Source organism: Peromyscus maniculatus, chromosome 7 (assembly GCF_049852395.1).
Source record: "Peromyscus maniculatus bairdii isolate BWxNUB_F1_BW_parent chromosome 7, HU_Pman_BW_mat_3.1, whole genome shotgun sequence".
NCBI lineage: Eukaryota > Metazoa > Chordata > Mammalia > Rodentia > Cricetidae > Peromyscus > Peromyscus maniculatus.
The window spans coordinates 99,692,711-99,715,218 of NC_134858.1; the positions used below are offsets into that span (position 1 = coordinate 99,692,711).

General features: G+C 44.5%; 1 protein-coding gene across 1 annotated transcript in view; it reads right to left on the reverse strand.

Annotated features, from left to right (window-relative positions):
• Positions 1–22,508, reverse strand: part of Ephb1 (EPH receptor B1) — a 455,961-nt gene that overhangs the window by 57,195 nt on the left and 376,258 nt on the right. Inside the window, exons 10-11 of the mRNA XM_042281503.2 lie at positions 16,182–16,304; positions 2,970–3,217 (exon numbers count right to left, since the gene is read on the reverse strand). Of these exons, the coding sequence (XP_042137437.1) occupies positions 2,970–3,217; positions 16,182–16,304 (371 nt within the window). The remainder of the gene's footprint in view (positions 1–2,969; positions 3,218–16,181; positions 16,305–22,508) is intronic.

Sequence of the window (22,508 nt, forward strand, 5' to 3'; positions counted from 1 at the left end):
ACACATGACTCTGGAGAGGGTCTTGAAGCTAGTCCAGAAAATTCTTGACTTTCTAGTCACATACATTTCACTGTCTCCACAAGATCTCTGATCATAAATGATTGCCCTTGGGGAAGCACAAGAGTGTGCCTTGCTCTCGTGTGTCTACAAGAGAATGAGGTGGCATGGGCACACAGCGCTTCTAGAACTCTCTTCCACTCTCTAGAAATCATTGTGCATAGTTTTCATTCAGCCAGGATTTACCATGGCTCATTGTGCTAGGCACAAGAGTTTGAAAACAGAGATGCAACCATTCCATCAAGGAGGCATGTACTACAGCAATTTCTCCATTCCCACTTCTTCAACAACTCCTCCCCCAACTACCAGCTTAGGCAACAAAGCACATACTGCCCTGAAAAGGCAGCTTCAGTGGTGTGAAAGTACAGCCTCCAGTCAGGCCCCACTGCCACGCCCACCCTGCTCCTGGGAATGGGAAGGACCTTGTAGCTGCTGTAGATTGTGAAATAGCCCATGTTCACTTTAATTTCTACACATACAAAGCTATCTCACATTTCACCATCCACCTCCCCACTGGTCTTCCAGACTCCCCATGCCCTAGTCTCAGAGAAGCTCTCCCTCTCTTTGATACCTCCCCCAACATTCCCAGGAAGACTCATGTTTGACTCTGTAACATCTCTGCCTGTTACTCATGGAAACAAAGTGTTACACAAGCAGGTAACAACTGGTAGCTTTGCACATGCAGGTTTGAGGTAGAGACTGCCTCTATGGTGGGTTGTATTCTGTCCAATGGCTATAGCAAGTCTCTCTCTCTCTCTCTCTCTCTCTCTCTCTCTCTCTCTCTCTCTCTCTCTCTCTCTCTCTCGTGTGTGTGTGTGTGTGTGTGTGTGTGTGTGTGTGTGTGTGTGTGTACCTGTGGGAGCCAGAAATCAACACTGAGTAGCTCCCACAATCACTTTCCACCTTATTTTTTAAGACAAGGCTTCTCATCGAGCTCAGTGTTTCAGTTAGACTAGATAGCCAGAGAGTCCTTATAATCCACGTGTCTCCTTTCACCACTCCAAGCCTAGTACTGTTGTTACAGATAGGTGCCAATGCATCTGTTTATGTGGGTGCTGTGGATGTGAACTCAGGTCCTCATCCTTATGCAAGCAGGTACTTTATAGACTCGGCCATATCCCTAGTCACCTGAGACTAAAGTAAAAGATACTGTGTCATTGTCATCCCTAAAACATGAGGACTTCTCTCTTTCCCTGGCTCTTGGTGGGCCTGGTACTGTGTTAAAAGTGATACTATATGATTTCCAAGACACACAAATGGTACAGCCTTCACTGTCTCCTTGAAGGATGCTTGTTTTTGGACCCAGCTTGTTCCAAAGATGTTTAAGCAGGCCATTAGGAAAGGTATGGCTGATAATACATTTAACCTCCATGTTAACACAAGAGTGAAAGAGACTTCTGACAACTTCCAACCTGAGCTGCTCCATATGACTCTACAAGAAATTAGATGCTCCATCCAACACCCTTGTCTCACTTGCGGGTCCATGAGTATTGTAAACCGTGTTGCTGTGCTGAGTCAGTTGGGTCATGGGTGATTAGTTATAAGGTGTTAGAGCTGTGTTCTTCTACTGCATCGGCCTAGTCTTCAGTGTAGGCTTGGCTAGAGCACTCAACCAACCAATGCTTCAGTATGAACGGACGGTCCTTTGATCAGCAGCCACAGCTGCTGACTGAGTGTAGAGACATGCACAGTCTGTTCACCTAAAGTCCTCTCAGAAGGTTCTGGCCATTCTTTGATGCTGTTCCAAGACCCTCTGCTCCTAGACTCACTAGATGTTCCCTCTCAGCCTCTTGGTAAGGCCTGATTTCTGGTCTAGGTTTGCTACCATCCACTCTCCATATGCCTCTGTGATATCCCGCAAAAAAAAGGGACTCCATTGTGAGCACGGTCTCACGAGAACACGTCCTGACACAGCTCCTTCAAAGATCTCTCAACCAGAACACATCCAGGTACCTCCACTTCTGCTGAAGGTTGGACTGGGAGGACACACAATTCTGTATAGAAGCCAGGAAAGACTTCTGGGTGGCTGTGGCAGCCTTTCAGATGCCTCTTTGGATGGTAGGAGGCTCAGGGATTTTTCTAGAAGATGGCAATTTGTTTTCTTTCTGACTAGCTAACTGAGGAGAGCTGGCTGTGAGGTCGCCTATGCTGGTATGGGCAATAGCAGCCACTAGCATCTGCATGAAGCACACTGGGCCATGAAGCCACTGAGAGTCTCTTCCATCTCAGTCTCAGTAATTCATGAAGATATTGGTGACCGATCTTTGCTTCCACCATCTTACTCAACCTATAAGCACTTATTGAGGCCCTTGTGTATCATCCTCCCTCTGAGGAGACCTCGGACTCTGCTTTGTTCTTCTCTCTTTTTAAAAATAATATGTTTTTAATCTTAAATATATTTTAATTAGAATATAATTACATCACTCCCCCCATTCCCTTTTCTCTCTCCAGCTTTGGCATCTATGGTTCAGGGAACATCATAGAAGAATTGATAGACAGAAAGACTGTATGAGTTGGAATGCCAGTGAGTCTCATCTGGGACTGCCCCTTAGAAATATAACTGCATAAACAAGACCCAAAGAACAATAATATCAAGAGACATGCCAATGAGGAAGAGGGGAAATGTCATGGTGGGGAGTACTGCCCCTACATCAAGAACTATAGACAACTAATGACTCCTGAGAGATGGAGGATCAGCCTCTCCCAGGGATGAGACCCTGATTGGTTACCCAGTGCAAAGGCATTCTTCCCTTTCCACAACAAATATCTGCTAAACTTGCCAAGATTAAAATCTTCCCACATGTGACCAGTCAGTCCTGAAGGCAGATTATCCTCACAGGACACTTCTCCCCAGGACCTTTGCTCTGAATCCGACGGTATTAACACCACCCATGCCCCTCAGTGACTCTTACCCTGAGGAAAGAATCCAAAGCACCATTCTCCATGAACTCCGTAATGATCATGACAGGCCGACTCTTGGTGACGACACCCTCCAAGCGAATGATGTTGGGATGGTCAAACTGGCCCATGATGCTCGCCTCGCTCAGAAAATCCCGACGCTGTTTCTCTGAATATCCAGCCTTCAGGGTTTTGATGGCCACATAGATTTCCCTCTTGCCTGGCAGTTTCAAACGGCCCTTGTACACCTCTCCAAACTCCCCTGAAACAGCAAGCACGCAATTAGGCTCCTCATCCTTCTCAATCTGTGGAACCACAAGGGGAGGAATCTTATCAAGAACAATGGTGCTCAAGGTAGGATTGTGATTAGAGTGAAGAAATGGAAATTGGATTTTTTTCTATGCAACTGTGATGTCTAGGCTGTAATCAGTTCATAGGAAACACAAAAGGAATACTAAAGTATACTCCTTACATCAGTTCTTAGAAATAGTTTGAGTAGCCAAAGTAGAATTTTAGAACATATCCAAGTTTGTGTTTTGTCTCACAGTTAGTGTGTGTGTGTGTGTGTGTGTGTGTGTGTGTGTGTGTGTGTGTGTGTCCATCCCAGCTGAATAATTAAAGAGAAATAGCCAATTTCACTTTGGCAGAATTGTGGTTCATTTTTAGCAGAGCTGGGTAGATGTCTGGGGGATAGAGGATATGTGGGTTCTTTAGTTGATGCTCCCACATTAAACACATTGAACACATGGCTATTGTGTCCTCCAGAAAACTGGCCCTGAAAAGTTAGGAAATGAGCAAGTTTATCCATGAAGCATGAAAGGGGAAGGAAGCAGGACTGGACACAGAGAGCCCCAGATTACAACAAAACACATCCCAAGCGGACCTGACAAAGTCTCAGCCAGCCAGATAGGCAATAATAAGTTCCTGTTCCCAAAATAGCCACCCCTAAAATCCCCGCCAGGTTCAGCCACTGGCTGGGGGCTGCCTGGAGGAGCTAGGCCTCTGTAGGAAAGCAGAGGCAGACCCAGAGAGTGCTGATGAACAGTAAGATATTTATTTCTCCAAGTAGGCACAGGCTGAACACCTCCATGGGTGCGCCATAGGATTTCACCGTGGTTTTTTTTTTTTCAGTAAAATTGCTAAGAGTAAAAACAATTTTGATGACACCATTTCATAACTGTCTAAAAGAAAAAAGTCTGTTGAATCCTGTTTAATGTGCTTTCAAAAGTTATTTGATGATTTCACTTGGTTTTGTGACTCCCAGTTCTTTCCTGGAAAGTAGTTAAGTGCCTCCTCGCAAGGGCTTCACTGAAATGCATGTCAAAGGCCTGTCAGGAGAAACAGGGGCTTCTGGTGGGCACACTTTCTCTTTTCCTTTAAGCTTCTGAAGGAAAATGATAGGGCAAACTGTGAACAATCAGATAAACTACCAGCCACACTGAAGAGACATGTTAACATGTGTCTGGGCTTTAGTCCGGAGCGCCTTTTGCTTTCTGCAACAGACAACACTGGAAGAGAGCTATGCAAAAGGACTTTTATGCAAAACTGCCCTGAATTCTACTGAACATGACAAAATGTGGGGCTGGATGAGAAGCTGGCTTAAGCACTATTAGGAAGATCTCAGCCCAGACCTAATAACACTCAGAGAGCTGTCATTTGTAACATTTGGCTTTGACATTGAATCATAGACTGCTTTGGTGAATTGCTTGGGGTCGAACTGAAACTCTCACATTTAGAGCTTGCACACCCACTGGAGTACCTGGTGTGTGCCTGGCATGCCAATAAAAGTCAGTGTGTCATATGTATCATTATTTGTTTGGCCTTTGCCTTGCCCACACTCTGACCATAAACGATTGAGATTTTATCACTGCTTCATCCAAAAGAAGCCGAAGCATTGGTGCTTACCACTGTGTGTAAAGGAATGCTTGTAGGGGCCGACAGGACAGCTCAGTGGGTAAAGTACCTGTGGCTCAAGCAGCAGGATCTTAGCTCAGTTCACCAGCACTTAGATAAAAACAAAACAAAACATGTCCATAGGAATGCTGGGGAGGTGGAGACAGGAGGATTCCCGAGAACTCACTGGCCAACTAGTCTTGTTGAGTTGGTGAGGTCCAGGTTCACAGAGACCCTGCCTCAAAATGTAAGGGACAGTCAAGAAAGATTTCCAGCATCAACCTCTGATCTCCACATGCACACACAGATGAACGTACATACCAACACTGTGTACCCACTCGCCTCTAACCACACATAAGAATGCTTATACACAGCAGATGAATGCTGAATGCCTATGTGAAGGAATGGTTGGAAAACACCATACCCAATCTAGAAATATTGAAAGTAATAGATGAGTGATATATGTTGACTTTGAAAGATGTTCACATTATATTGAGTGAAGGAGAGAAGGGAAGTGAGTTACAGAACATCATTTGCTGTGTGTGCCCATAGGGGATGCATGCCAATATAAAAGGATAATTATGAAAAGTACATATCAGATGTATTTTTAACATCAAATTATTTTTAAAAATGCTTATATGAGAAAGATGGATATAGGACATGGGAGTAGAGATTAGTAAACTTGATTTAGTTAATTTTATGTTGAGTTGCTATAATAAGCATAACTTGAGTAGTTAAAATGCAAAAAATTTGAAGTCAAACACTAAACAGGGACCTGTTATATATATGTGTGTCTCAATATATGTGTATGTGTCTACATATATATGCATACATATATAACACGCATATATAGTAGAATCCATCCTTCTGGTAAACTAATATTTAATAACTATGAATATAAATAGTATATTTGAAAAATACACTAATTGAATAATATTGGTTAGTATTTCTTCTTGTTGCCATAATGAGTTCTAGCTTCCTTTAGGAGAAAGGTATAGTTGAGAAATTATGGAGCACATATACTACTATTTCTTCTGGGTAGAGATAGCCCACAAATAATTATCTATTGGCCAGCTGCTATAGCATACTTCTTTCTGTTCAATCACCATGACATTCCTGCAAATAAAATATCCATTTTACTAATAAGCAAATTAGCAAGGAGACACCAAAAGCCTGTTCCCAAACCAGACAGCTGGATGTCGGAGTTGGGGCTCTGGCCACACTTGATTCATTTCTTACCATTTGCCACTGGATAAAAAGTTACATTTCAGAGAGCATCCTGCCAGCTGCCAGCTTCCAGCAGTTCTATCTGATGCACTGACTATCCCAGCAAGTCAGTATCCAGGTAAGAGGACAGAAGCAGAGTTTCTTCCTCATCTTCTTTCCTTTCCTCTCTCCTTCTGGCCTCCGCTCAGTCTTCCTTTCTGAGACACAGTCTGCAGTCCAGACCATCCTTAAATTGTCAGTAGTCCCCTGCCTTGGCCTCCTGAGTGCTGATATTACAGACATATGCTATCACCCAGCTCAGAATAATTCTATAAGTGGATGCCATTCATCCAAGACTCTTACCTGGGAGTTAGGCGGAACCAGAATATTTATCAGTCTGTGTGTGTAATTGGGAAAATGCACTAGATAAACTGGATGTGTCCCCAACCTTACACACAAACATCCCAGTTAAGAAACTGTTCTAAGTTAGCTGTCCCTGCAACAAGAGTACAAAGACTGAGGTTTCATCTGGAGATTCGGAGAAACTGATCTGGGTGCAGCCTGGGAATTTATATATTTAAAAACTGCCTACAGGATTGGCTATATAATTTCAGTTCCTGGCAGAAAATGAAAATATAGGTCTCCTTTGCTCAAAAATTATGAAGGATTTCAAGGTGGAGACAGGAGAGCATAAAATTGAAGTGGAGACGTTTCTGAACATGGGTCCCTGCCTAGCTGCACTGCCCACATTCCTCGATGTCCAGATGCTCTTGAGGTGTGGCCAAGGCTGAGAACTATAACCTCCAGCATCCTGCAAACAGATTAGTGGACTCCCCGAAGCCCGGGCTGCCTCACACCGCACATATCCAGGAACACCGTGTAGGCTTTATTGATGTGAGTGGAGAGGAAGAAGACCAGGGAGGAAAGCAAACCAGGAAAGCATGCTGTTGAGTTGTCTCCCCCAGGACATAGTAGATGAGATTGCTTCACTGTTTGATCTTTATGGCTAACCAGTCTCCAAGTTGGTTCTAAGGCTGGAGCTACAGATCACACCTTCTGTGGGGGTCTCAGCTCACTCTTTGAAAAAGTAAGAAAAGAAAAGCTTGGGTAAAAAAGTTCTCCTTGGGTAGGGTGAGGTGGGTGTAGTTGCTGGTGACCTTAGTGCTCAGAGATCTATTCTGCAGTGGAGTAAAGAGAGGAGATTCTGGAAAATTAGAGAAACCTAGTAGTTTCTGAGCCAGGAGGCCTTCAAAGCACCAACTGCAAAGTAACTCATTCAGTATCAGTGCCCCCTCAGAGATACCCCATAATTAAGTGGCCCCTCAGTGTAATGGAGCAGGTGGGGGAGGGAGTGCCATGTCTACTCCGACCTGCAAGCTGGTCAACAGACCTTGGCTTGGCCCCTACATCTCCAGGACCCAATGTTCTCATCCCTGTATAATGGGAAGAAGCAGAAGGCTGCCTTCCCTTTCCTGGAAGTCAAGATATGGGTCTCTAATTGTCAAATAGTTAAGGATGCATGTGGGTGGTGAGTGATAACCAAAGAAACAGGAATGAGGAGAGAGGGTGTTTGGGGGACATTAGGGGTAGTAAAGGGGAGGAGACATAGGTCTCTGTATCCCTACAAGACTTAGAGGTACCTGATCCGCAACAGATGCCAGAGGCTGTGGAAAGCCCCTTTGCCAGGAACCCCAACATGGAGGATATCCCCAGCCAAGTCTTACATGGTAAAATCTGGGGTCTCTGGCCATTTAGCATTTCCACAGCCTCACAGGGAAGCGGAAGCCCATGGCCATAATGCCATTATTAATGGCAAGGAAAATCCAGGACTTGTGTCATGTATGACCTAAGAAAGTGCTACTCACGTGTATTCTTTAACTTATATACTAACTGTAGTTCAGGTACTAATTTCAAAAACTGCACTTGCCTGGGTACCGTGGTATGCAGAAGGCAGGGGAACACAGGTTGTAAACAGACTGGACTGTGCTGTGAGACTCAGTCCAAACAATAAACAAGCAAGAGAGCAAACCAAGTAACCAATTGCACTCATCCTTACTTCTGCTTTCTGATCATTTCCTGCAACTGGAACAGAACTTGATGGTGCCTCGTAGTGTGAGGATCTGAAATCTTAAAGACTTCCCTGTTGTATACGCTCAACATCAGGAGCACACTTTTTTTAAATTTCATAATAAAATTCAACACATATAATAATATTTCAACACATATAATAATATTTCAACACATCTGGGTATGAATAGGAGGAACCAGGTCAGCTGAAGAGTGTTTGCAGTTGGTTATTTGGTGAAGATTCTTATCTACAGTAGGTATAAACAGCCTAATTTTGGTCTGGGTAGACTTTGATCAGCATGCATCTCTGCAACTGATGTAGGTCCTCCCCCATAGCCTCATATCTATTTGCTTAGGGCTCAGCTCCAGCACCCAGCCAGTATGGAGGCCAAGGGCACTCAGTGGCTCTCAGCGTGTCTTGTCTAGCATCTTTATCTGGAACTTGTTAGAAAACACAGATTGCCAGAGTCCTACCAGATTTACTAGAGCAGAGGCTTGGTGGGTAGGACCCTGGAATCTGGATGTTAGCTCATTTCCAAGTGATTCTGATGCTGGGCTCTCCTCTGAGAAGCACTTCCTCATGGCTGTCAGTTAATGCCTTCTAGCTGGCTCCTCTGACAGTCCTCCCTGACAGCTGTGGAAACTATTCCTTATAAGTTGCAGCCTTGCCAGTGCCTCTTTCCTATCTTCCTTGACAAAATGAGGAAGAGAGAAACAGTGTTTCGGCACCATTAAATACCTCAACTATTATATATAAAATCAGAAGGGAAGAATTTTCAATTTTTGGAAATGAAACATCCAACCTGCCAGCAGGTACTTCAAGCAGCAGCTATTGGCTGTATGCAGCAGAAATCTACACCCACAATTGCGCCCCCCCTTTTCTAGCAGCATTTTGAAGTCTCAAACTGCCTTGGGGGGGAAATGGAAAGCAGAAATTCTAGTTACTAATTCAGGCATACCCTCGATAAGGAACTTTTAAAGAATAAATTTAAGCTAGGTTGGAAAGAATGGTTTCAAGCAAGTTTCAACACAATAGCCTGTGCAAGAGAAGTAGGTTATGACTAAACACAAGAGTGATAAGGACTATGGCATGCATCTCACCATCCCCTGGCCATGCACAGAGGACAGACATTACTAATTGATCACAGCCATTTTCATCCTTTTGGCAGAGTTCCTCTGATGTCCACTACCCAGGCTGCTATAGTAAGTACGTGAGATGGAATGGCTTCATGGTTACAGTGTTTACAGAATGTAGTGAGATGATGAGGGCAGAATGGACTTCTCTTTTTCTATAACTCTTTGTGGTTGTTAGATAACAGTATGCTTCTGTATCACATCTGTTTACATATGCATACATGCATGGAATTACATATGTATATACAATGATGATATTTTCATAATTAAGCATATATAAGTATAAATTTAAAGATATTTGGGGCCTTATTTACCTTAGGAGACAGAGACAAGAGAGACCAGACAAGTGTGGAGTGTATTCTATGAAGAGTATGCTTTTTCCAGGGACCGTAGGACAGTTTTTACAGTACTACCACACAGGATAATGAATTGGAAGGCTGTATTGTAATTCCAAGCAAAAAGGCCTGGGTACTCCAACTGCTAGGCAGAGTTTACCATCAGAAGCAATGACTGTGTATTTAGCTGCTCTTTTCCACAGCAACGAAAGTGGCAGCGAGTGCAGGGGTTTCATTTACCAGCTCTGGATCAGCTGCATCTGGGTTTAAATTGTAGCTGCATCATTAACTCAAGGGCAGCACAGCCTGCAGCAAGCCATCCTCTGCATGTTGATTTCCTCACCAGTCTAAAAAATCCGTACACACGTAAACACCAACTCTGACTCACAGGCTATTACAAGGATTAAATGCACAGTACTTGTGAAGCATGCAGGGTAGGGCCAGGCACACAGCACATGCTAAGAACGTGCTGCACACTTTAATTATATTTCCTGGAGACATCTCCTTGGGGTCCTCTTCTAGAACCCTTCCTGCTACCCTCATGTTGCCCATCTTCACTCTAAATGATGCCATGTGTGTCAGGTTAGCAAGGAACCTTTCTCTGCAGAGATTCATCCAAAAATAACAACCCCACATAGTGAGCACACATCCATCTGTATACAGCATCCATTCCCTTACCCAGTCCTCCCCTGCAAGCAGCCTTCTTGTACATAATCATCTATGGCGGAAGGACTGTACTAGTAGCTACCGGAGATGGGCATTTATTCACTGAACTACAGTTAGCATGCTCTCCCCTGAAAAACACCTCTAATGACAGCCCTACCTACAATTTCATGCACTTAACAGCCATATGCTCAGGCTACACGGGTAGCAAACTGAGCACAGGAGTGTTTTTAATTCTGTAAGAACATATACGGCAGCCCTGACTGATGCTCTAGGTAAGTCCAACTGATCAAAATTAACCAAAAAGCCGAAAGTGACCAATAAGGTGACTCCTATTAGTCACACCCATGACAACCATGAGCTGATAATCTCCATCAAGACCAGAGTGGTGTGTTGCCTCCTCTACAGTGACTTCAGTTGACCCCATTGTCCACATGAGGGAGGGGATGGATTAGCTGTCCCTCACTCCAGTGAGCCACCTTCAGATGTGCACTGACCTTATTCCATCTCTCTAGTCTCTCTCTTCATTCCCGCAAACTCTGTCTAGCTCCCAAAACTTTTACCCTGCCACATACAAGTACCTCCTCCAAGTACCCACCATCATCAGCACATCTGAGAAACATACAGTTTAACAACAAAGTTCCACACACTAGGTCAGGTCCCAGGTTAGTAAAAGCACATGTATTCTCTCCTTCTAATATAACTGTGAGCCCCATGAGGATAGGTGGACTCAAACAACTACATATTAATGACATATTCATCTTCTTGATTGGTGTCACACCAGGCTCTACAATGAATATTTTTCATTCTTTTGTTCAATATCCTAAACAACTTTAGAAGATACTTTGAGGTTAATGCAATTTACCTGTCTCGTAGTTTCCAGATTCTATTCCACTGACCTTCACTCACATGCATAACTGACACTTCCACAGCCTAGGTGCCAAGCAGCCTTACTCTGCTTTCTTGGTACTTAACCTGATGGTCCTCATTTCTGGGCCCAGCCTCCATGCTAACTGCCCCAATCCACTCCAGTCACTAAACCTCATAGTAGATCCATTTGCCATACTACTCCAGCTTGGACATCTAGTTATGTCAATTTCATCTCCCTTTCCACCCTTTGTCCCAGAATCAGCCCTCTCAGAACCTCTTCCCACATCTAGACAGTAATATAATTTGTCTCCAAGTTTCAGAGGGCTTACCCACTCTTTCCCATCTCCCACCCTTTGTCCCAGAATCAGCCCTCTCAGAACCTCTTCCCACATCTAGACAGTAATATAATTTGTCTCCAAGTTTCAGAAGGCTTACCCACTCTTTCCCATTTCCCACCCTTTACCCCAGAACCAGCCTTCTCAGAACCTCTTCCCACATCTAGACAAAGTCATATAGCTTGTCTCCAGGCTTCAGAAGGCTTACCCACTCTTGCCCATAATCTCCTTCCCATCAGACCTACAGCAGTTACCATGGTCCACTCTCTGAATGCCATCCTATTGCTCAATCTGCTCAGAATCCTGTTTTTTCCTTGGAAAAATCTGTGCTATAGTTGTTCCATCTCTAGGCCAGCCTGATTCTCCAAACTAACCCACAAGACTCTTTCCAGCAGCTTGCTCTCTCTCTGTTCTTACTCCATCTAAGATATTTGTCCTCAGTGGTCACTCAGGTCTCTATTCCCCAAGTCCTCTATGCCAGCAAGCCTCTCCTCCTATTTCCAAGGCTGTATCCTCCCCATGGTCCTCCCCTCATCTCTCAACCTCTTCTTTCCTTTCATGGAGTGTGGCATTGTGTTTTGTGCTTGACAATACTCTCCCATGGCAAAGACTGTTAAACATTGAGTACATTTCCCATCATCTACCACAGTTGCAGACTTAATGAATAAAGGTTTTTCTGAACACTAAAATTAATCTCTCTTGTAACAAGCACAACCTCCTTCTCTAGCTCCATATTTGGTAGGCAAAGGCCTTGGTAACCTCTTTAAAATAGACTTGCATGTTTCTATGGGGTGGCATTCCTTGTACACTCTTTGAGATGTAGGGTAGTATGTATGTGTCTTTGGATTTTCATTGCTGTGAAGAGATACCATGACCACGGCAACTCTTATAAAGAAAACATTTAATTGGTGTGGCTTGCTTACAGTTTCAGAGGTTCAGTGCATTACCATCATGACAGGAGCATGGCAGTGTGCAGCCAGATGTGGAGCTGAAGCTTAGAACACTGTGTCTTGTAGGCAACAAGAAGTCAACTGACTCACTGGGCAGTATTCGGAGTATAGAGAACTTCAAAGTCCACCCCCACGGTGACACACTTCCTCCAACAAGGCCATACCCACTCCAATAAAACCACACCTCCTAATAGTGCCACTCCCTATGAGATTATGGGGGCCAATTACATTCAAACTACCACAGTGTGCCACTACTAGCTCCCTCAAAAAAACAAGAAATAGGGAGAAACAAGAGCTCGTGGCTAACAGTGTTTGCCAATTCAATGTCCCTCTAACAGCCAATGGTGAGCACCAATGGTACTGCACACGGAGCTGAGAAGAGGTACACAAAGTCAGCCCAAGTGAGCTAGTGCAGGCTGAGTCCAGCATGCCTCAACTGGAACATAATGTTCCTTCTCCTTGAATCGTGTGGCATTCCTTTTCTGTCACTGTCTGTCTCTAATGCAGTGGTTCTCGACCTTCCTAATGTGGTGTCCCTTTAATACAGTTCCTCATGTTGTGGTGACCCCAACCGTAAAATTGTTTTCATTGCTACTTCATAACTATAATCTTGCTACTGTTATGAATCATAATGTAGACATATGTTTTTGGATGGTCTTATGTGACTCCTGACCCCAAGGGGGTCAAGACCCACAGGTTGAGAACCACTTCTTTAATGTGTTTCACAAAACCTTGCTTTTTTCTACTAGTTTTCAGCTTGAAGGTTATTTCTTTTGTGCAGTTCGGTTTGTGGTTTGGATGTAAAATGCCCCCATAGGTTCATTTACTTGAATACTTGGTCCCAGCTGGCTGCTGCTTTAAGAGGTCGGGGGTGAGGGGCTGCAGAAACAAAGAGCACGTGCTGCTCTTACAGAGGCCCCAGGTTCAAGTTCCAGCACCCACATGGTGGTTCACAGTCATCCATAGCTCCACTCCCAGGGGATCTGATACCCTCTTCTGACTTCTGTGGGCACTAATCATGTCCATGGTGCCCATACATTCAGGCAAAATACTCACATGCAACATGAAACTAACACACTTTGGAAGGGGAAAAAAGGCTGTGGCACCTTTAAGAGGTGGAACCTTGCTGGAGGAGTGGATCTCTGGGGGCAAGCGGTCATGTTTGTCTCCCAGCTGCTCTCTATGTCCTGACCGGTGCTTCATGCTCCTTCTGTCATCCCTCCATGATGAACTGTAGCCTTCTTTAAACCATAAGGCAAAATTAACCCTTCCAATCTTAAGTGCTTCTTATCAAGTGTCTGGTCACAAGACGAAAAGTAAAAAAATACAGGAGCCCTCCTGATCTCCCAGGACCCCCAGCCCATGGAACAACCCACACCCCGCAAGGACCCAGTGGCTCCTCTGTGGTTGCACCGTGATGGTGTGAAATAGCTGACTGTGACCACTTTGCTCACTTCCCGCTACCTGTCAGCCTTTAGAGCCCAGGAGCCATTTATGCTTCTTAGGAAATCCTCTTCAGAGTATAGAAAGTATCCACTGAAAGCTTTGTGATGGAAGGAGACAAAGAAGAGAAGGGAGGCAGGGAGGGAAGAAGGGAGGAAGAGAGAAAGGGGAGAAAGGAGGGAGGAGGGAAGGTTGGTTGACCATTGATTTTCTTTTTTGCGGCTTTTGCTTTTGTTTTTGATATTTTTTTTCCATATTGCAAACCAGTTTTCTCTTTCTGCACCAGAGCTTCTGGGTGGCTAAGAGAAACATTGTCAATTACATTGTGTAATTGTTACTTTTTGCTTTTTGTTTGGCTACCAAGCTCTTTATTAGCAAAAGGGGGAGCCAGTCTCAGGGAGGCAGGGTATGGGGGAAGGGAATGTGTTGGTAGAGTGTCTCGTGTTAAAATTGCATCCAGTTGTGAACAGTGAGTTAAGACCCACAGGGATCAGCCCCGGGATGGCTTTGAATCCCAAGCAGATGAGCCTTGGTAGAAGCTGGTCAGCAGGGACCAGACACAATTCTTAATGCCATGCCGCTGAGTACTGAGTATCGTGTAATCTGTTAAATGCATTTCTCTTAATACCATGCAAGCCACACCGAAAACGCTGAACCTCCTCTGAGCAGAATGTACAAACACAGCAGCAGTGGCAAACGCTACCCACGATGGAAGGTGAAGGATAGAGTGGGGCCATCAATTGTCCCTTTATGAGCATCTGGCAGTTGGTGAGCTCACCCCAAATTGTAGCTCCCTGGCAGGATCATAAAGCGAGAAGGCTCTTTACTCGTCCCCTGACAAAGGCAGGAGGGGTTTTGATGTGTGCTGTCTGGGATGAAATGCAGTCCAGAACACATCACTCTAAGCACATGACATAAATAACCACATTAAAATCACTAGCACCATTACTGCGAGCCATAACAACAATTAATAACACGGGCAAACAGAGTGCAGGACAGCGGGCACGCCTCCTCAACACTCTTAAGTTTCCCCGAGAAATCAGAGCCTGTAAGAGCAATCCAATTCATCTGGTACCCAGCCTTCCAACACGTGATCCTTAAATATGTCAGTGTCTAAAGAGTCAGGGAAAATTATCGACACAGAAGTGAAAGTCGTGGTTCAGTAAAACATTTAATGATAGTAAATGGGAAATACGTAGAGACCCTGGTGGATAAGATTCTAGTCGGCCAGCTAGAACTCCCTAGGATTTGGGGATGGGTGGTGGTGTGTCGTGACAGGGAGAGTTCCAGGGCCTTCCACAGTGAAGCTGGAGGAGGGGCAAGGATGCAGCACTTAAGAGGAACCCAAAGCATGGAGATGGTGTCCTACTGGAGTATCCTTCCCAATGTGACGCCCAATTCCATAAGTGGTTTTTTGACTCTTTGGTACATTTAGAGAAGGAATGAGTGGAAGGATTATGACATTTCCTCTAAAGATAATATATGAAGTGGCTGTCTGCTGGATGTCGCTTAAACGTGCTTTGTTGAGTTAAAATGTTATTGGGACCTGCCACTCTATGGCTGTCCAGTGACACGAATCAAGCACTTCAGTGCCAGAAGCAATGAAGAGGACAACCTGTGCAATGGCTAATAAGAACCGAAGAAGTAAGGACAAAGAATGTTGTAGAAACAAATAAAGTCTGGAAGGAGACCCAAATCAAAGAAATAAAGAGATTACTTATAAAGGAACGATGTCAGGAATGTTTTTATCTAACATTAAAGCATCTCACCCACACTACATTAATTAGGCTGGGTCTATAGACAGATTGGCTCTACAACCTGTTAAAGAAAGATGAGTTTTTCTAGATCAGTCTTTTGGTGTGATTTCTCGGGAGCACCCCAGCAGTTAGTTCTAACCCAGGCTGGGATTCTGTTCTGATGCCGGTCTGGATGCAAGTGTGTGAGCACAAGAAAAGGAGAACTCAAAGTGGGGGGAGAAGTCTTGGCCCAAAGTCATTGAGATGCCATTTTCAGCAAGTGTGATGCTAGATCAGCTTTTTAAATTGCTTATTCCTATCTTTGACTAAGTATGCTACATCTCTCTCCTTATCTGAGTTTCCTGGTCTGTTTCCATAGCTATTCCTGAATCTTTGAAAACTAGAGCCAAAGCCTGTGCTTTCCCAAGCAAGCTTAGCCACTGTGACCAAGGTCCCCAAAGATTCTGAGCAACACTCTTGCATATTCTAGTGGTCCAGTTTTATATTCTGAAAGGAATGAAAGACATCTAGAACGGTAGGAAGACAGTGTTTGGACAACAGGAAAACAGAGACGAGGGGAGGGGAGAGGCATACCTGCTCCGATGACCTCTTCAATTTTCACAAAAGATACATCAATCTCCTTGGCAAACTCCCGGACAGCTTCATTGGGGTCCTCATAAGTGAAGGGATCAATGTAGATCTTCATCCCTGGGGAGCCTTATTGGATGAGACAAGCAGGTTAACATCCCAGACAGGATACAGGTCACTGCTGCTACTGATGTCCCCAGCACCAAGGGTATTCCTGGGAGGGACCCTTCTTTTTAACTGGGTTGCTGTAAACTTCCTCTGCCCCATCTCTTCTTTGTGGGCTTCCCCATCTCTCTTTTCCCTGGACCACTCCGGTTCTCTGCCCTCTACTTCTCCTCCATATTTTTTCTCTTTCTATGCTCTTGATGAAATGTGGAACAGATTACTTATAAGTGACAGATCGGGACCAGTTCCCACACCAGGCACTCACAGAAGCCAAAGAAGCTGATTGATGCCAACCAAATGCATTAGCAGAAAAGTGGTGGTAAAATGGTGGGGTAGATATCAATATTTATCAACTTGACAACCTTCCTGAGTGGAGGCCACGGTTAAGGTTATAACTGAGGGCTGTGGTCCATGGCCACAAGAGGGATGAGGATGGATATTTTAAAAAAGGGAAGAAATCGCTGTTAGAAAACCCTCAAGACATAATTGCCAACACTGTACACCAGAAGAGAAAATGTGAGGAGAAAGCTTAGAAAATACTAATGCAGGAAGGCGCAATGTCTACATAGGAAAAATGGGGTGGAATGAAAGAAAAATGGTAATTGAACCCCCCCCATGCCTTCAGACACACTGAAGTATGAAAAACGAATAAAATGGTAGATGAGAAATACATAAAAGAATATAGACCTTGTCACTGATGTATACAGTGGCAAGATAGATAGGTGTGCTTGAGGACAAAATAGAGAATTGTCATTGCAGAAAAAATACTTCCAAAAAGTAGAGGACAGGGGACTAAAAAAGCAAATGGAACACAAAAAAACAAATGGATTCATTTGAAATATAATTTTTCAACTTGTTTGATGTGTCATTAAGTGAAGTGTAGAAATTGTCTCCACGGTGCTGGGATGGTGAAATGTGGGGCCTCCAAGAGACAGGCTGTGTGGTCCATTGCTGCCTGCTGTGGTGTGCTCCTGGAGGAGGCCGATCAGCGGGGACGGGTCCCTGGGGTCTCTCTGTGTGATGGTGGGGATCGAAGCTGAGGCTGGGCTTCGGGTTCCTTGTCTCTGCACCTCACCCACACCTGATTCCCCATGGCCACCCAGGCTTGCGCCCACGCTCCAGTTCTGTCCTGTTCCATCAGAAAAACATCTGATGCCTCTCTCAATGTCTTGATCAGCACCTTATTCAAGAAAGGATTAAAATCTTAGGATGTAATCCAAAGAAGGAAGGAAGATACACCAAAGAAGAGGGGAGATTTATTTTTTTAAGCCAAAGGAAGCCAAATGTCCTGACATGAGAAATAGATTTTCCTAAAAGATAGGTTCTTTTGTTCTTTTTTTTTTTTTTGGTTTTTCGAGACAGGGTCTTAAGCAAACACTGCTCCTACTATTCCAGAGTACTTGTTTGAAAGTAGTCATTCTAAAAAGCTTCTGGTGGTGGGATTGAGAACTTAGGGACATAGTTCAATCAGTAAAGTACTTAAAAACACGAGGACCTCAGTTTGACTCAAACATTCATGTAAAATTCTAGATGTCGTGGCATTGAATTGTAACCCCAAGTGCTGGGGAGGTAGAGAGAGGTGACTCCACAAGGCTCACTATCCAGCCAGCCTGGCCTAAAATAGCAAGGTTCCTAAGAGAGATTTTGCCTAAAAAAAAATTGGACAACATAGGAGGAACAACAAGCAAGGTTGACCTTGACCACTGTCCATCCAACAAATGTGCACACGTATGCTCATGAATCTGCGCTTGTACCTCGCCTTGCTCCGCATACCTATACGTACATGAAAAACTCTACAAAACCTGATGATGTCTTTGACTTTGGAACATACTAAGTAAAATTTGGACAAAGCAAACAGAGATCCTTACTTCTGCCTATGTCCAGTCTGTTGACACCATGAAACACTATCAACAAACTTCATGCTCAAAAACCATGCAATTGAGCTAAAAAATCGATGGTTAAAAAAAAAAATCTCATAATGATTTAAGTAAGTTTATTATTTTGTCTTGGGCCACATTCAGAGTAACTCTTGGTTGCAGGAGGCTTGCTGCCCAATGAGACATTTTACTCCCTGGGGGACAGCAGGATGTGTGCACAGGTGCATGAGTGAGAAAGCTCTTCAGTAGCGATGGACCAAGGGCAAAGCAGAGACGAGGCATCGTTGATTTCTCACCTGCTGTGCAGAGCAGGTGAAGAGCAATGCAAATGGCCAGACTTCAAACTCGTGAGAAGCCCAGGGCATCATTCAGCCCTGCTTAGGGTTCACCTAGAAACTGCCCTAAAGGCCAAGCTGTGAAAGCAAATGGTTTGTCTGGGGCATGCCAAGAAGTGCAGGAAAGGAAGAAGGAAATCAAATAGGGAGCAAAGATTGCTGTGGGATGTCTTTCTGTATGCTGTGAATATGTGCGGCTCCCACTGGATAATAAATAAAGCACACTGGCCTATTGCATGGCAGGATGGAGCCAGGTGGGAAAATCCAAAAGAGATAGTGAGAGAAGAAGGGTGGGGTTGAGGAGACGCTGCGAGCCACTGCCAGGAGAAGCAAGATGTGAAAGTACCAGTAAGGCAGGAAACCATGTGGCAAGGCAGATGAACGGAAGCGGATTGAGCTGGATTATGGGAGATAGCTAGCAAGAAGCCTAAGCCATAGGCTATACAGTTTGTAATTAATGTTAAGCCTCTGAATGATCATTTTATAATGTGGCTGCGGGACCGCAGGTGGGAGAGATTTGTCTGGACCTTGGGGCCTGGCAGGACTGGAGAAATATCTGCCTACAAAACGTGGCAGATGCAAGGTGTGTCCTTAAGCCATTAACTATTGTAGGTTATTATAGCTGGCTTTATCTCCTTGAGGACACTGTGAACTTGGATAAGTAGCCACAAGCTTCAGAATGGACACTCTCTAGGGTGAAGGGAGCTAAGGTAGTTCCATAATGATTGTCATAGTCAAACTTGAGGCACTGAATGGCTAGTAACATGAGCAAGAGGGAGACTCTAAGGCCAGAGAGTGCAGGCAGGCAAAGAAACACAGATGCTGATGGTGGAGATCAGCCAGCATGATGGAAGGATGAATGAAGGAGGTAGACAATACAAAATCACTCAAAGTGCATATAAGGAAAGAAGAGTAACCAAGGACACCAGGGTAGAGTCAGTAAGCTGTGACTTTCCCTCCTAATTCTGTGCGTCCCTGGTGCTGAGATCTGCAGGTGACATTAGACCCCCAAATACTTTATTAATCTTGCATAATACAGCAAGTTCATATTTATCTCTTACAATAGCTTTTCCACCAGTAGGGGAAATGAGACTTTCCTTCCAGCTTGCCTATGAGAATAAAGACCCTATGACAAGTGGCCGGCCCAGCACAGTGCCCCATGTACTGGGAAGACTCCCTGACTAATAGACTCATTACTGTTATCAACAAATTTGTTCTCAGAAGTGTGCAGGGAGGTACAAAAGGAAGTGAGGCATGGTGGGCAGTGGGGAATGTAAGCCACTTAGGGTTATATTAGTTACTTTCAAAATAACTACCTTGTTATTTTAGATCAAGGGCTTTTAAAGATGTATGCTAAGCTGTCCTGAAGGAGTTCTTCCATGGAAACTAATTAAACAATCTAGAATGAGCTGTAATGAATGGTTTGCAAGTAAAGACATATATGAGGATGAATGGGAAAGGATTCTGAGCTAATGAGCTTTACAGATATTGGCTCCAGCCAGTTTGGGGAAGAAGCTGTTCCCAGAAGGCAGACAGCTCATCTCTTGATGGAGCCTCTATTCTTTAGGCCAGTAATGTGCCACAAAGTGCACTCAGATGGGAGAATGTCTACCCTATGACCATGCATGCACTTAACTTCCCAAGAGACATCTGAGGAATTGAAAAGTGTGAATACATATGTGCATGCATTTGCACTCATGTGTACATACGTGTAATATCATAGCCACTGTGCTGTGTCTAAGGGCTTTGGCTGTCACTGAGGCATTTCCTCAGAAGCCAAGAGGGTTGCTTAAAGCCCAGGACTATGATCTGTTGAAATGCCCAACCAAAATGAATGCCCTAAATCCTGCATCTAATGCATCACTAAGAATCACTCCTCGTTTACCTTGACATTGAGTAAAAGTATTATTATGTGGAGGAAGGAAACTGGGAAAGTTCAATCAAGGTCTAAGAAATGGCTCACACTTAGTGCCTTTCCTCTAGCCACAGCCTGGTAAGAGCCCAGTAAGGGAGGAGGAAGAGATGGCCCTGGCCCAGGTCCTCCTGCTGCAGGCAGGGGTCTTCGTATTCCAAATTAACAGAGGGCTTTGGCTAAGCATATGAATACAATGGATCTCCTTGCAAATACCTCCCCATATGATGACAGATCTCCCTAGACCATGCTCCCAAGCTCTAGCCAGCCTTTCTCAAATCCCAGAAGATGAGAGGGTAAAAAAAATGCCTTTCGCTAGGCGGAACAGGTCATTTGTCTTTTGGCTCATTTTGTGTTTCTGCATAAATCCCGCATCAGCCTGTTCCTGCTCCCACTTGCCAGTGAGCAGTTTTTAATTATCAGGAAAATGGTATTTAGTGCAATGAATCACCAGACAGTGAACAAGGAATCAAGTCAGCAACAGAGTAAGGCACAGACACTGGGAGACTGGATGCAGAAGATGTTCTCTGATTGTGAATGTTGAGGAAATCCTGTTAGAGGAGATGGAGACAATATCAGAGGTAACAGACCCCTATAACACATGGCATTTTATAGTGATTGATGTGACCTTCACAGCATTGTGAGTAATAGAAATACTGTTAAAGTGTTAGCCATGTCTGAGTTTCCATTTTTTTTCAATCATAGATTGCATATCTTTGGCATCAAAGGGGCACGTGTGGACTTAAACTTCTGATTGTTAGTGTCTTCATTGTTAGTGCTTTGCTAGTAAGCACACCCCCAGCTTTCCCATCTCCTAGTTTACAAATCTCCAATAAAGATCTCGTTTGTAAACATGTTTATGGGGAGCATGGCTTTAATGCTATCTGGTACCTTCTTGCATGGCATCAAATAGTTGTGGAAGCAGAAGAAATTTTTTTTTTCCACTGTCAGAGACCCTGCACCAGAGTATCAACAGAGGTGGCTAAGATGAGCTCTGGATGCAAGAAGTCTTACTTGGGGGAATTTGAAAGGTTATGGAGACATTTATAAGTGCCAAGGGTGCAGGGGGAAACCAGAGAGCTCACTGTTGTAAACAGCAGGTGACATGCATGGACTCAGAGCTGGGGGAGAAGACCCACTGCCCTTGTGCCGGCCTGGTGTGCATTCTGAGTGTAGAACTAGTAGCAAGGACATCTTCAGGCCAGTTGTGACAACTGATCCTAGGGCTTCAGAGGTTCCAGCAAAAGCCAGCTGGCCTCTAGCTGAGGGAGGATTGCTAGAACCTACAGGGTAGTCTCAGTTAATGAGTGAGTTGAATTGTCTCCAGTCATTAATATTCTTGTGTCCCAGCAGGTCCTGATAGAGTCATAAGGAGATAGGGAAGTGTGCCTGCTAGTACCTCATTCTGAATCTAAGAGAGACTGTGTCACCTCGTGACAGTCTCATCCAGGTATTTGAGCACGAGAGGGGAGCCATTTAGAAACCTGTGCAGTCCTTGAGGGCCCTTCTCTGATACTCTGCCTCAGGGCGTCAAGTCTCCCTCCTTTTATTCTACTCTGCTAGACATCCAACCAGCACTGTGGCATCTACAGGAAAGCAAAGCTCTGAGGGTTCTTCATGTGATTGAGACATGAAATAGGCCATGAAAGAGCACGATGCTGGGCAGTGCTGAGTCAGGAGACCACAGCTGGTAATGGGTTGCAAACACTATAGAGACTGGAGAAGGCAGAAGGCCATGGATGCCATTCTTCAAAGTCAGACTGCTAGAAGCTCCAGAACTGGATCAAATCTGGAAGGACAACAGGACATGTTACTACAAAGGAGAAATTTGGAATGTCCAGAGAGAGGCTTGGTACCAGGTGCGGAGGAAGAGGGAGACCAGCTTGAAGCAGAGGCAACAGTGTTGACAGACAAGCACTGGGGCCCCAATTACCAAACACAGCACTGATGCCCCAGGGCGCACAGAGCTGACAACTCTTTTATCAGCAGTGGAGGGGGATTCTGAGAGCAGGACATTGGAGAGCTTATTTTGCTGAAGAAGGGA